This window comes from Nematolebias whitei, chromosome 21, assembly GCF_014905685.2.
Source record: "Nematolebias whitei isolate Nwh7 chromosome 21, NemWhi1, whole genome shotgun sequence".
NCBI lineage: Eukaryota > Metazoa > Chordata > Actinopteri > Cyprinodontiformes > Rivulidae > Nematolebias > Nematolebias whitei.
Genome location: NC_056518.1, coordinates 10,845,472 through 10,861,404, shown reverse-complemented (window position 1 = coordinate 10,861,404; position 15,933 = coordinate 10,845,472). Strand labels below are relative to the sequence as shown.

At 42.4% G+C, this 15,933-nt stretch overlaps 1 protein-coding gene across 1 annotated transcript; it reads right to left on the bottom strand.

Annotated features, from left to right (window-relative positions):
- Positions 1-341: 341 nt before the first annotated feature.
- On the bottom strand, positions 342-15,432 carry atg9a (ATG9 autophagy related 9 homolog A (S. cerevisiae)). The gene is made up of 20 exons (XM_037694592.1): positions 15,243-15,432; positions 14,964-15,016; positions 13,305-13,449; positions 13,169-13,212; positions 13,007-13,071; positions 12,728-12,877; positions 9,125-9,266; positions 8,873-9,013; positions 8,654-8,774; positions 8,365-8,540; positions 8,159-8,281; positions 4,712-4,899; positions 4,313-4,466; positions 3,960-4,139; positions 3,655-3,867; positions 3,350-3,573; positions 1,738-1,855; positions 1,384-1,639; positions 559-704; positions 342-480 (listed from the first exon to the last, which is right to left on the bottom strand). Exons 3-20 carry the CDS (start codon positions 13,405-13,407, stop codon positions 472-474), a joined length of 2,553 nt encoding a protein of 850 aa, XP_037550520.1. The 5' UTR covers positions 13,408-13,449; positions 14,964-15,016; positions 15,243-15,432; the 3' UTR covers positions 342-471.
- Between the last annotated feature and the right edge of the window lie 501 nt (positions 15,433-15,933).

Here is a 15,933-nt window from a genome sequence, read left to right as displayed (position 1 = left end):
CTTGAGTTTTTTGTCCTACTTGTAAAAGTCTAAGCAATACAAAGAAATCAGTCTAGATTTTTTTTAGCTAACATGTGCAAACTGTTGGCAATTTACCAACAATACTTGAAAATGTCAAGATTATTTTTTACAGCAACAAAAACATTTGTTATGCAATTTGGTGACATAAGTTCTTATCGTGGTCTGGTGGTACTGATGGTTTTAGGAAGTGTCTTGTAGATCCTCTTCTGATGGCAGAACTTCTCCCAATATAACCATTTTAGAAAAAAACAGTACTGTATGCTTTAAACGTCATAAGCTCAGTGTTTAAAAGACCAGTCAAAACTTGTAGAGATGTCCCTTGGTGAGCTTTTGAATGGATGGTGATAAACCCCCGTTGCACCTTTCAGCTGTGAGAAAACATCAGTCCTGGGGAAGATGTGAACTGGGATGGGGATGTGTTTAGGGTGTAAACTCGTTCACGTGGCTTCATTATGTAACCTGGAGAGTGAAAAAAGACAGGATATGTTAGCGGCTCCATTCACAAATATAACAACCTGCCACATGAACAGCATGGACCTTGTGTATGTGAGGAGGCAACTCATCCTCTGAAGTCTCCTCTGCGAGTGGTTCATGATGCCGTGAAGTTGCTTGACCGTCCTCAGCCCATCCACCCATCGGCACACGAGCCGTCCTCACCACCTTTCCTCCTGCACCAACATTATCTGAAAAAATAAACACAAAGTATAATTGCTACGTGTTGTCATCATTGTATGTTCCCGTACAGTGGTGAAATTGGTAATCTGTATTTAACCCAGGTGGAGAGTGGGCAGCTATGTAAGCGCCCGGGGAACAATTAGGGATTGGGTGTCTTGCTCAGAGACACCACGATATGCGGGAATGGCTGGGGATAGTTAAAGTACCAAAAAGATGCAGATCTGTACACCGGACAAGCTACAGAGTTGTAAAGTGTTCGGCAGGGTTTAAAAAAGATATCATATATTTCCAAATCTATTTTAATATTTTTTTTAATATATAAATAACATTTTTGAAAAAGTGCAATGTCAGCATTTTGAAACTTTATGTATATTCAGAAAAGCAGAAACTACAGAAGAGGATTAGGGCCATGGTGCGAAAAAAAAATTTAATTCTGAAAAAATAAAAAATAAAAAGTCAGAATTTTGAGAAAAAAGCAAGAATTTCTGACTTTAATCTCTGAATTCTAACTTCAATCTCAGATTTCTGACCTTAATCTCAGATTTCTGTCTTTTAAATCTTTAATAATAACCTAACTAAGGGGAAAAAATAATTGCACTGTAGCTCTAATCCTCTTCCGTAAGAAGCCCTATTAGAAGAGTACGGACATTTTCCCATCATGCTTGAAGTCCAAACATTAGAAGAGACCTGTGCTGGGCCCACTGTGGCGCCGTGACTTCGCCCCCTGCTGGTCCACTGCAGCACTGCTGCTGGCTGATGCTGAAGCGGGAATGGCACTGGGACTCGGAACCATGATGGGGAAAGTGTGCGAGCGCGGGAAACTTCGAGAGCGAGCGCTCGGTTCGCTTCTTACTTCATCCGGGATGCTGTCGCTGCTTTCGTCACTGTCCTGCCTGTGCCACGTGTGGCGTGACGGCTCGCCGCGGGCTTGCTGTTTGTGAAGCTAAAAAAAGCAAAACGTTACAAACAAAGCTGAACGGAGCTCACGTTTCAAATGACCTTTGATGTATTTTAGCACATCTCGCATGCGCACAGGTTTACCTCGTGCATGTAGAGTGCATGGATGCTCATTTCGGTGGAGGCGTACTCTGACAGGACCAAGCTGGTGAGCTGACCCTCCCACACACTGCTGCCTGAGCTCACAGTCCGAGCATCCGTCCTTTTGGGGAAATAAAAGCACAAAAAGGGCAGAGAAGAGTGACAAAGTGTTCAAAGAAAAGGTGACCTAAACTGCGGGGGTGCACAAACTTTTCCCTGACACGGCCCCCCACACAGCATTAACTTCTGGCCGAGGCCCCCCTCGCAAACCCACAAACAATGCTACAAAATATGTCAAGAAACATCAGCTTTTAGAACGTTTTAACTTTTATTCAATATATTCAATTAATTATTACAGCTACTGAGCATAAAAATATTAACTAACGTGTTTTTAAGATATTTTTTGACTGGTCCTATGGTTTTGATCTGCTCAGAGACGGGATTATAATGAAATTATGACCCGGTTCTGACTGGGTTAAACTGGGCCAGCAACTCTAAAGAGAGTCTCCCTGAGATTTCAATATCACTCAAGAAATAGTTTAATCTGCTTGCCACATCACGTAGAAGGCTTTTGAAGCACCATCTCATATTTCCTAACACATCAGTCCACATAAGATCCACTGAGATCACACTTAGCCACGCCCCCTCATACACTGATAGGTTGAGCTCCCCTTCTGTGAAGGAGGAGTCCAGGACCCTATAAATGAGTAATGCCACGGGACATCGGGGCTCTTCTTCTGGGTCACTGAACACGTCACAGACTGGAGAGTCCAGCTGCCTTTTCTAATATAACTGATAAAACTTAATTGACGTTTCCTTGATTTATTGATTAGTATAGTTGCCACTTCTGAGGGAGGTTCGAGCCGGGGGGAAAGACGTGGGCTGGAGGGGGTTTCCGGGTCCGGTGGTCCGCAGACTATGTAAAGAAACATCAACTTTTAGAACGTTTTAACTTTTATTCACTATATTCAATTAATTATTACAGCTGCTGAGCATAAAAATATTAACTAACATGTTTTTAAACACTGTATTATATTCCCAAGTGGTGCTGAAGTTTCGAAGGTTTAAAACATTTTTTTGCAAGGGTCTTCAGACAGAGGACACATTTCGGGCAATCATGGCCATTTTTCTGTACGACTGTAAAGCCATACTTAATGTTTTCTTCTTCATAGCTTTGAATTTTAGCTGGCCACGAGGTCTTTGTTTTGTTTTTTGCAGCAGTTTCCACCACAGCAGGGCTGCTGGTCGGCTCCTTTGGTCTTTTTAGAAACGTCTCCATTTCATCCTTGCTATGCTTGAAGAGTAAAGCAGCTTGATACATTTGACTGGCAGCCAATCAGAAAGATGAGCATGGTGAAACATTTCAATATATTATTATAAAATATATTTTAAAATAATTATTGAAAAATAGATTCGATTTTATTACAGTAATTTAAAATTTTAATAATTTTTTTTGTGGCTTTTTAAAATCTTTTTCTTTCCAGCATTCCGAGACTCTCTAGTGCCCCCTGGCGGCCTCATTTTGAAAAGCACTGACCTAAACAAACATTTTTCACTGCGAATTGTAAGAAAATTCAAACTAAAGCAGAAGCTTGATCAGCAGCTGGTCACTCACCCAGAGCCTGCCATTGCTTTGCTGGTGAAACCACTAACTCTGTGGGCAGCGCTCACACTGCCTCGCAGGTTAAGACTGCTGCTGACCGGTGACAGAGAGCACAGGGCGGTCGCTCCAGTGTTGATACCAGCTGCTGCATTATTCGTCAAAGAGATGTCGCAGGGAAACTGAACAGGTGCCAGTGTGGAGGGACCCGTCAAGAGGTCTGCAACAAGACTCCTCGGCTACAAAAGAGAAAACAGAAGAGAGGGAATCACCTCTGAAACCTTTGTGACACTGGTTTGAATCTTAGACTGTCACCATACTTCAGACTCGGACAAGGAGAGAGGGTGTGTGTCAGAAGAAGACCCCGCTGCCTCTCTGTGAACTCTTTCTTTCAGTTGGCTGATGAAGTGTGTGGTCTCCTGAGGGGGCTGCCAGTGGGGGTTTGTGATGGCAAAGTGCATCAGAGATAACTCTGTCTTCCCATCCTCTGCCTGCTGGTAGATGGACGCCTCAGTCTTCCCCGCCGACATCCACTAGAGTGAAGAGCAAACATCAGTCTACTGTCTGCTACTTTCCATGTAAGCACTTTTCTACAGATGTGTCTTCATTTGACAGAGTTCCTCACCGCAGGGTGTCCATGCTGTCTTATGTCCATCTGGGCAAAAGAGCAGGTGTCTCCAACCCCAACCACCTCCACCGTGAAGTTCCTGAAGAAATCTATGATCTCGAGAGACTTTCTTCTCAGGCAGAAGATGAGGATGATGGGAGTCACCACTGGGCTTATCAGCTCCTCCAGAATAAACACCTGGAAAATAATAAATGGGATCAAAGTAAATCTTAAAGTTGTTACTGTTAAGGTAAATAAAAAAGTGATGGTGCAGCTCAGCATTAGTGGAAGATGCTGCCTCAGTAAGTCAGAGCCACTTGAACTAACCTGCCCAAGCAAACTCTGATTCATAGGTGTTGTTTGTTACTCACTGCTTTGTACTGGAAGAGCTGTGAAAACTGGTCTCGGGTCTCATATCTGTGAGCATTGCCCTGCCAGTGGTCGGGCATATAGTGGATATGAGCTAAGATGACCCGCAGCAGCTGCTCGGGACAGTAAACCATGTGCTTATCAGGAATAAATGACCTGTGAAGAAACAGAAAAGTGAAAAATAAAGATCAATTTGTAAAATAAATGATGAACTGGACAAAAACTAAATGGATTAAATGGATACATTTTAAACCATCTCAAAAATGTACTCAATAACCTAGAAGTCTTGAAGCTACATAATTAATAATACTGAAGAGGATCTCATGATAGTTTCAGAGGATTCAACCGTTGTGACATTGTGGCTTTCACTGTAAATGATGATAAATGAGCCTGATCCTCACCTGCAGACTGTGATACACACTCCGAGCAGCGTGATGGATGACAGGACATGTTCCACTGCAAGAACGTCCTCGTCATAGATTGTGAGGGCAATGAGCACGGCCAGGAGGGAGCCAGCAAAAAACGCTACATTTTTGGCGACCACTGTCAGCAGCGAGGACAGGAAACAGTTCATGTACTTGGATGCAGCCTGAGTTACAGGATAACAAACGAGAAAAGACGAAATCTTGAGATTAATGATTCACTGCACAGGATAATTCAGTTCAGTTTATTTATATAGTGCGAAGACACAACAGAAGTTGTCTCAGTGCATTGCACAGTAACATTCATATACCATAACTGCTGGTGTATAAGCTGCTGCTTTTGTCTCACACTTTGTGCACTGCAGTTTGTCTTTTTCATGTTTTGTTTTCATACATATATATATTTTATTTTGAAAGACTTCCTGCCACTGTCTATGATATACCTTTGACGACACTGGGTGCACTTGGCTCCTAGCACCCCACCCTTAATGGGGACAGGTGTCTCCAATACGGGGAGAGAATGCTTGCAGGTAATCCGATGTGCTACGATTCTAGATCGTGGTTTCAAAATTCCCTACCATAACTCCACCTACTCCGTCATCATGTGACCAGAAGTGCAACCTTAACGACCAATGAGATACTGTCACTGACCCATCCTTCAAGATACACGTGCATTAATGAGGCTTCCAGTTTACAGTAGGAAAGGGTAAAAAATAAGGCGTTAAATTCTTCAGATTCTTCAGATCAGTTACTGTATTTTACGCCTCGTGCACGGCACAGACTTTGTTCATTCGTCAATAATGGAAAAAAACACGGAGGATTTCTTATGATGCAGCTTTCAAATTAAAAGCTATCGATCTGGCTTTCATAGAAGCAAACAGGGCTGCCGCATGTGAGCTCTCCATCAACGAGTCGTTTATGTGAATTTGGCTCCCCTGGCTGGCCTTGAAGGCCACCGTACCTGAACTGGCCTGGAGAACATGTGATCTGACGCTCACCGCCCCCTCCCTTCGAGGAATTTCCAACGGATCAACCAGATGAAACCAGCGGAATAAACTCTTGGATTCTCATAGGCGTTATTCTCGGCCATTCCCCGACATACCTCGAGAATGTTTATGGATCTCACCGGATGGAACTGTTTGATTATTCCATCCTTATCAGAACTTCTACAGTGCCTTTGAGAGCGACCACGGACATCGCTCACCACTCTCGTCGTCTCCCCCCTCTGCAGAATGTCTACGTCACTATGTGCTTGTTTGTGCGAGGTGTTTTTTAATATTAGTTTTTCTTCTCAGCCAAGAAGAAAGAGTCTGATAGGAATTTTTTGCCACCAATTCCTACATGAGTCCAGTTTCATTACTTTGTTGTCTGTCTAAACAGATCCCACTTGTAACTGAGTCTGCTAGGCTCAATGAGACTTATCTGTCTAAATAAAGGTTGAATGAATCAGGCGCTGGAGACGGCAGCATGAAGAACTGGCTCAATGCAAAACAAAAGCTTTCAGAGGAAAAAAAGACAGATGGCCCGAACTTGAAAACATTCTGGAAGACTGGGTGAACACACAAAGAGCAGACGGCCGAGGTATTTCCACCGTGCAGATCCGACTGAAAGCGGAAACAATCGCCACGGAAAACAAGATTCAAGATTTTAATGGTGGGCCATCGTGGTGTCTGAGAATTATGAGACGTAAAGGACTTTGTGTCAGCAACTCCCTCCCGACTACGAGGAAAAGCTTACAAACTTCCACACTTTTATTCATGAAAATATAGAGGAAAATCAAGTCTGTACATATTTTAATAAAAGTTTTAAAATTCTTACTGTGTGATTAAATACAGAGATCTCATTTTAAGCTCACATCCGAACATTAAACGGAGCGGAGACAACAGGAGGGGCTGTAAATGTGTTTAAATACCAGCATCTCATTTAAGCTCATCTCACTCATGAAACTGAGCGGGGGAGAGGGGGCTGTTCCCCCTTACTCCCTCCCCTCCTCATTAGCGCTGAAGAGAAGTCCCTTCATATTTATTTAAGATAAGATAGTTTAGAAAGTAAAGGTAGATTTAAAAACAGCAGCTGATAACAATACTGTTTGACAATAAAAATCAGTGGTACTTTCAGTGATTTAATGAATATTTACTACATTTTAGCTGTACTACGGTATTTCACGTCCAGTGACATGACCTCGTTAGGACTTCTGGGTAATATTTCCCGGTATATAGTTTTTAAATAATTTCAGTTACTTAGGTGTTTGGCACTTTTATGTCCATTTTTAGCGTTTTATGTCCAGTGATTATGCTTACCAGTAGATATTACCTGTATTTTGTTCATTTTGAAGGTTTAATGGTTGTTACCATGAGTTAAATACTGAAGCTTCAAGTATACTTAGGATCACCATTCAAGCTTTTTGTATGTTGAAAGCAAGCCATAGTCTGTGAATGCCATCAAACTGATGATTAATGTACTACAAGAAGTACAGCACAGACAGAGCTGAGCACTTTCATTCATTGTACAGTGGATACCTGCAGCTTATCAACTGGGGTGTCTCATTTATGTATAAAATTATGATTTATGTGTGGCTAAAACACATGTGCATTTTGTGGTTCAGGAATTACAGTAGATAAAAAGTTAATAACTATTTATCTGAGGAGCAGACTGCTATGAATATGTGAATGTAATTACAAAGAACACAACAGTGACATCACAACTATCTGTCTCTATGAGAACAAACACATTAAAGGTTTGATGGTTAATAAACCTAGAGAAATTGCATTTCCTGAGAAAATGAATGTGAATGCTTATTGCAGAAGAACTTGCTGAAAAACAGCTGAATTCAGCTTAAAAAACATGCTGGAATGGAGGAACAGGCTAAATTAGAAGAAAACAGAATGAACACACATTTGTTGAATTATGTTTAAATAAGCAGAAATGAGCACAACATTAGTTAATTAGCTTTAAAAAAAAAGCTAAAATGTAGCTGAAAGGCAAAAACAAGCTTAAACTACCAGAAGTAAGTGGAAAGAGCTGAAATGAGTTAAAAATGTGGAATTAGCTGAAAAAGCTAACATTTTCATAAAAATAGATAAATAGCAGAAATAAGCTGAAAGGAGCGTAACAAGCTGCAATTAGCAGAAAGAAGTTAATTAGGTTGAAAGTAGTAGAAATTACCATGAAAAACTTGAATTTATCCAAAAACAGTTAAAATTAGCTAAACGCTATCTGAAAATGTAGAACAACCAATACCAAAAGTCACAGGATTGTCCTGAAAGAGCTGAACATTTGATCTATGATTTGTTGAAATAGATGAAAACTGCAGGACGAGAAACACACCGAAAAACGTACGGAAGAAAACTGGATCACAACAGTGTGAATGCTTCATAAACATTTACGCAATAAAATGGGGCAGAAAGATGAAAGGGAAGCTCTGACCTTGTAGCCTTTGCTGAGACGAGACAACAGCTCATGGTCCAGCTCGTTGAAATGACGCAAGTAACACCGACCGTAGAGAGACCAACATCTTGCCCCGAGAGAACCGGGCTCTCGCTTGATCACCTAGGCATAAAAAAAACAACCAATATGACTAGAAAATCCAGGAGAAAGTTCAGATTTTTCATGTGCACGTGTGAACCGTTTACCTCGGTGTAACTAAAGAAGGCATAAAGAATCTGCCACACCAAAATGACAGGACACAGCAGCAGATTGGCAACGCCGATCCAAAGGATACGAGATGCCAGTCTGTCTGCGAGCTCAAGCCTGTTCCCCCCTCTCTTATACTCTGGTTTAAGACTCCACTCATTCTCAAACAGAGAACCTATAAAAAAAAAGCATGTCTTTAATGCAAAATCAGGAAAATTCACATGCATGCATATGGAGTAAAACAATATATTAACACAGAGCTGTGAATACAAAAATATAATTACACACCCGGTCCCCAAAAAAAGATGAGCTCAAAGTTGTATTTAAGCCCTCGGGTGTAAAACACACACTCTCCGAGCACAGGAAGACGAAACTGCACAGGCAGGAGTGACTTGTTCACCATAGCAACCTGAAAACAACGAAAAGTAAACACTGCTATGAAGTCAAAAGTGATGAAGACATTTGTTTAATAACTCGGCTATGAAAGGTTTTCTTAAATGTTCACACCATGTAGTTTTTAAAGCGCAGGATGCGGTGATAGATGTCCAGTTCCGTCAGTTCTTTCTTATGAATGCAAATTTGATGCTCTTTCTGGATCTCAATTATCCTGGCCTGGACTTCCTGCCACGTGACGTAGGGGAGCTCCGACTGGAACACAGAGGCACATCGAAGATCTATCACCACTGGTTGTTTTTATGTCAACACAGTGAAGCTTCACACTTAAAAACATAAAATAAGACAAAATATAGTTCGTCTCACCATGGACATCTTCAGGGCATTGATGTAGAAAGATCTGATCTCCCAGTAACAGCAAACGTTGTAGAGAAATTTTATAAAGCGATGTAGCCAAAACACCCCCGAGATTATCAGAACAAAGATCAGAAATGCGTTGCCTTGAATACTGTGGGAGAAAATGTTATCATTGTGAGACAAACTCTGAATATACCGTAATTTCCAGACTATTGAGCGCACTCAAATACACAGTAAGCTGTGCCCACCAAATAAAACAAAATATTTTGTTCTGGGAACATCTGGCAGAGTCTCCTGTGAGACAAAAATTTAACACCCACCTCCGGGAGGGCTTCGAACATGTTCCGGGGGAGGTGGGGGACATCGAGTCTGAGTGGGCCATGTTTCGTGCCTCTATTGTCGAAGTGGCTTCCCGGAGCTGCGGCCGCAAGGTTGTCGGTGCCTGTTGCGGCGGCAACCCTCGAACCCAGTGGTGGGCACAACGGTGAAGGATGATGTCAGGCTGAAGAAGGAGTTCTATTGGGCCTTTTTGGCCTGTGGGACCCCGGAAGCAGCTGATGGGTACTGGCAGTCCAAGCGACATGCGGCTCGGGTGGTCGCTGAGGCAAAAACTTGGGCATGGAAGGAGTTCAGAGAGGCCATGGAGAATGACTTCTGCACAGCTTCGAGGCGATTTTGGTCCATCATCCTGCGTCTCATGGGTGTAAAGCGATACACCACCAACACTGTTTATAGTGGGGGTGGTGCGTTGCTGACCTAAACTCGGGATGTTGTGGGTAGGTGGGCAGAATACTTTGAAGGCCTCCTCAATCCCACCGGCACGTCTTCCACTAAGGAAGCGGAGCCTGGGGACTCTGGATCGGGCCCTCCAATCTCTGGTGCTGAGGTCACAGAGGTGGTTAAAAAGCTCCTCAGTGGCAGGGCCCCAGGGGTGGATGAGATTCGCCTGGAGTTCCTTAAGGCTCTGGATGTTGTATGGTTGTGTTGGCTTACATGACTCTGCAATATTGCGTGGACATCGGGGGAAGTTCCCCTGGATTGGCAGACCGGGGTGATGGTCCCCCTATTCAAAAAAGGGGACCGTAGAGTGTGTTCCAACTACAGAGGGATCACGCTCTTAAGCCTCCCTGTTAAGGTCTATTCAGGGGTTCTGGAGAGGAGGGTCTGTCGGATAGTCGAACCTCGGATTCAGGAGGAGCAGTGCGGTTTTCGTCCTGGTTGTGGAACACTGGACCAGCTCTACACTCTCAGCAGGGTCCTGGAGGGTGCGTGGGAGTTTTCCCAACCTGTCTACATGTGCTTTGTGTACTTGAAGAAGGTGTTCGACCGTGTCCCTCGGGAAACCCTGTGGGGGGTACTCTGGGAGTATGGGGTACCAGGCCCTTTGATACAGGCTGTTAGGTCCCTGTATGACCGGTGTCAGAGCCTGGTCCAAATTGTTGGCAGTAAGTTGGGCTCGTTCCCGATGAGAGTTGTACTCCGCCAAGGTTGCCCTTTGTCACAGATTCTGTTCATAACTTTTATGGACAGAATTTCTAGGCGCAGCCAAGGTCTTGAGGGGATCCGTTTTGGTGACCTTAGGATTGCGTCTCTGCTTTGTGCAGATGATTTGGTCCTGTTGGCTTCATCAGGTCGTGATCTACAGCTTTCGCTGGAGCGGTTCGCAGCCGAGTGCGACACGGCCAGGATGAAGATCAGTTCCTCCAAATCCGAGGCCATGGTCTTGAGCCGGAAAAGGGTAGAGTGCCCTCTCCGGGTCAGGGAGGAGGTCCTGGCCCAAGTGGAGGAGTTCAAGTATCTTGGGGTCTTGTTCACGAATGAGGTAAAAATGGAGTGCGAGATCGATAGGCGGATAGGTGCAGCGTTTGCAGTGAAGCGGGCGCTGTACAGGTCTGTCGTGGTGAAGAGAGAGCTGAGTCAAAAGGCGAAGCTCTCAATTTACCGATCGATCTACATTCCAACCCTCATCTATGGTCACAAGCTTTGGGTTGTGACCGAAAGAACGAGATCTCGGATACAAGCGGTCGAAATTACTTTTCTCCGCAGGGTGTCTGGGCTCTCCCTTAGAGACAGGGTGAGAAGCTCGATCATCCGGGAGGGACTCAGAGTAGAGCCGCTGCTTCTCCACGTCGAGAGGAGCCAGTTGAGGTGGCTTGGGTATCTGGTTAGGATGCCTCCTGGACGCCTCCTTGGTGAGATGTTCCGGACACGTCCCACCGGGAGGAGACCCAGAGGAAGACTCAGGACACGCTGGAGGGACTATGTTTCTCGGCTGGCCTGGGAACGCCTCGGGATTCCCCCGGAGGAGCTGGACCAAGTGGCTGGGGAGAGGGAAGTCTGGGCCTCCCTACTTAAGCTGCTACCCCCGTGACCCGATCCCGGATAAGCGGAAGAAAACGGATGGATTTTGTTCATATCTAAGCCGTGCTTGTCTATAAGCCACGGGTGTCATCGTAACATGAGATATTTACACAGAAAGATTTTTTTTCTACTTTTAATTAAATACATACTGGCAATATACACAAATAGGTCTTGAAAATACAAATATACAAAATACAAATAATTGTTTTTTGCATTGAATCAGTTCTTCACGCTGCCGTGTCCAACGTCTCACCATCGATTGATGCCAAGCTTACGTGCAGCAGCTCTATTTCCTTCTGACAGCCAGATTGATCGCCTTTAACTCGAAAGCTGCATCGTAAGCATTTCTTCGTGTGCTTTCCATGACGAGGGTCTGTGCACGAATCGCAAAATAACTGAAGAATTTAGTGTGACCGCGTTTGATTTACGATAATTCCAAATTTTGTTGGTCCGCTGTGACCTGTTCGGTAATTTAATTGGTCTGATTTTATTTTTTTTTTTACTTTTTTTTTTTTTATACAGGTACTGTATATTTCGCCTTATAAGTCGCAGTTTTTGCATAATTTACATGCCCTGCGACTTATAGGCTGAAGCGACATATTTATGAATTTTTTCCCCACATTTATAAACCTTTTTTGGCTGAGATATGACCGTTTCCATTCATTCAGACTGGAAGAAAAAAGAGCAGTACCACTTTCAGCCACTAGATGACAGCAGAGTAGTAGTAGCGTTATGGCATGCCGTTGTATCATGTAAACGTGGCTATAATGACAAATTCAAAAAAGTTCAATACAAAAACAACTGGACTTTATTTATTATACATTATTGTTTTTTTCTTGAACTTTTTTGAACTTACTATGTCCTGGATGACTGAGAATCTTCACCAGCTATTAATGACACAATCGGCTTGCCATTGTCCCCCCCCCACCTTTGGTCTGCTCGCTGCTTGGAACAGTCAAACCAGCTGCACCACCCAGCGAAATGCAGCTCATTTGACCAATAAAGTGCATTTATTAGGCAAACGTTAGACTGAGACACACCCTTGCTATAATTTCAAGCAAACAAATACATGTTTTGGTGTCAAGAAGCTTGTTAGCCCGTCAAACAAATTTACAAATAAAAAAATCTATAAATTAGCCGCAGCATTTTATACGCTGCGGGGTTCAAAGTGTGTGAATAAAAAGTTGTGGCTTATAGTCCGGAACTTACAGTAACTTTTACACATAGTGCATAAAAAAATTTTTGACTCACTGGGCACTGCAGACATCCATTGGTAAAATTGCATCGGGTATGGTGACTTTAGAGGAATCGGTGTGGTTTACAAACTTGTTGGCAAAAAGTATGTCATAATCCACACAGTTGGCCAGGAATACCGTGAAGCCAACCACAAACAGCAGCTGACTGCACACAGAGGGCAAAAGAGAAGAGGCAGGAAAAAAAACAGGAAGGAATAAAGAGCATGAGAACAAATACGTCAGGTACATTTAACCAAGACTGCAAGGAAAAATACATTCATGATAAAATACATACACCAGCTCAAAAATCTCTCCCAACAACATGCAGGTGAATCCGTTCTTCTGGTGTAAATTATAGACGTGGGGAAAGTTAAGGAGATTTGTGAATGCAAGACAGTCGGTGTATAAGCAGAGCATGGCATAAAAGTTATTCATACCAAATTGTGTAAAAGGATATTCTTTGAAAAAACAGGTCCAGGTTTTCTATGTGGTGCCACTGAGCTGCAAAGGGTTCATTACAAATTAAACAATGATTAGGTAAGGTAAAGGTGTGTAAAAATGATTAGTTTTTGATTTGTGTATGTTTTTCATACATTTGCTGCCCTCGGGCACATGCATCAGCAGGTTCTCCTCTCCGGTGGGAGAGTCGCTGTAGGACGCCTCCAGGCGCTGGTAGTCCGTGTCAAAGTGCGCCATAGTGACGTGGCTTCAGTCTCACAGAGGAGCCGCTGCTACAGGCTGGAAAGAAACATGACAGGAGAGAAGCAGGTGAAGTGTTGATCTCACAGAAGGATTCCTGATTCTTTTACACTTCACAGGTAAAATAAATATACTGTGAACCCTGCTCAGAGAGGTTTGCACCCAGATTACTGCTGATAGCATGAATTCAAAACCAAGCATACCGACTCTGATCACTTTTAACATTAATTCAATTCAGTTTATTTATATAGCGCCAAATCACAACAAAGTTGTCTCAGGGCACTTTACAGGAACATTCACATACATAGAAAAGCAGACGCATTTTCTGCCGTAAATGTCACGCCGCCCTATAAGTCGCATCAGTCCAAATATGTCTAATAAAGTGGGAAAAAACATAAATACGTCACATCTATTATGTGTTACCACTGACAACCCAGAAATGTGGGCCGGTGTTGTGCCAAAAATTGATTGGCTGCCAAATGGGAGGACTTTAACAATAAATTTAATAAGATTAACACTTAAAAACAATTGTTTGCTTGAAATTATAGTAAAGGTGTCTCTGTCTAACTTTTTCTTAATAAATGTACATTGACGTCAAATTAGCTGCATTTTCAGAAGCCAGTACGCGGAAACATGAACGCGCAGAGGGCGACTCGCTGTCCATTACTTCAAAATTTAACGAGATAACCATCTAAAAACAATTATTCGTTGCTCGACTTTATCGTAAAGGTGTGTCTCAGTTGAACTTTTACTTAATAAATGCACTTCAATGGTCAAATTTGCTGCATTTCACTGGGGCAGTGCAGCGAAATGAAACTGATTTGACGGTTGCTCCTGGCAGACGACGGTGGTAGGCTATGGCATGCAGATTGCATCATTAATAGCCACTTTTACCTATTACATGATACAGCAACATGCCATACCAATACTACTAGTGTGCCATCTAGTGGCTGAAAACGGTAGTGTTCAATATTTTCAGTCAGAATGAATGAAAACGGTCATATCTCAGTCAAAAATTGATTTATAAATATGAGAAAACATCCATAAATATGTTGTTTCGGTGTATAAGTAGCAGGGTGTGTGAATTATGAAAAAAACTGCAGTTTATAGGCTGAAAAATATGGTAGTTAAGTTCGCCATCTAAGGAATTATGTATAGGCTCAACTTGGTGGTAATTAGAAAAATCAAAGTTGGAAGGAATTAATTAGCATTTAGAGCACGATAAGTGTGAGTCGGCTGCGAGTTTAAAACTTTCTACATTCGCTGTGATATAATTCTAAGCCAGAAATTATTGGTAGAGTTAGAATGAAACTAAAACCAACTAAAAAACAAATGCTTGCTCTCGAGAGATATTTATTTAACTTAAGACATGACAAGATTGAAAAGACCCTAAGGAGGCTCCTGTAGTTCACATATGATTAACATGAGACTACAGTAAAAAGCATTTTAAAGCTTATTGACAGGTTTGTCCTCTGGTAATGTGTGGCTTATTTTGAGACATTTAACATGATGGTGAAAAAACAATCAGGCAAAGACAATAAAAACAGACTTACACCCATTTGAGTTTATTGCGTCCCATTCTGATGTGTCCAGTGAACATATCCAGCTGGAAAAAATACATACATTTTAATTAAAGAACCCCCAATGATGGATATAAGAAATTGACAAAGAGGGTACATTTCTCTTTGGAGGGACAACATGCAGAAGCTCTGAGTTAATTTTACACACACACACAATCCCAGAAACAGCTGTGTTTAGTTCGTATTTGATCAGGAATGCTGTTTATTTGTCAACACGAAGCTGCCTGTTTACAACAGGCCTGGCTCCCTCACCAGAAACACGTCTCCTCTCGACTTCCGCCGCATGAAGTCCGATCCGTCTGGCTCCTCTGCCTTCCCTGGGTTGATGCGAAACAGTAAAAACACGGGATTTTAATTTGTTAAACGAATTATTTTCGTTTCTTCTGAGTCCCTCTCATGAAGTCAAGCACGAACCAGTTTCATTTTCGAAACGCCTAACTGCGTGGCTTTCGTCATCGTTGAGCGACAGACGTCTCAGCCAATGAGAAAAGGAGTTATCTGACGCAGAGCCAACAGAATTGGAAAGGAGGCGGGCTTTAATGGTTTGTTTTGTTGTTGGCTCCGCCCAGAAGCCTTTTCTCTGTTTTATCATTTACGGTTATGTGCTGCCACCACCTGGTTATTTGGAAGTACTACAATAACTTGGATTTCTCTTTTAAAAGTGGAACAATGTGAAAGTCCATTTATTATTAGACTTCCAATTATTTTAAATTACTTATAATAATAATAATAATATGATTATATATTATTCGTGTATGCTTTTTCATGTACCTTGAAAAAAACCCTCATATTAAGGATATTGCAGCTACAATTTTTTTTATGATCATCCAAACGATCTCCAAGATATTTTGAGCTTCCTTGTTTTATTTTGCTCTTCTACAGGGACAAAATACTAAATATTAAGAATAATCAAATACTGTTTCAAAAATATATACTGTACATG

Coding starts and splice junctions, on each gene's coding strand:
- atg9a (XM_037694592.1), bottom strand. CDS start 13,407: ATGGCGCACTTTGACACGGACTACCAGCGCCTGGAGGCGTCCTACAGC. Junction 8,282..8,364: donor CCTTCTTTAGTTACACCGAG/GTAAACGGTTCA, acceptor TTTTATGCCTAG/GTGATCAAGCGAGAGCCCGG. Junction 4,900..8,158: donor GTCTCAGCAAAGGCTACAAG/GTCAGAGCTTCC, acceptor CCTGTAACTCAG/GCTGCATCCAAGTACATGAA.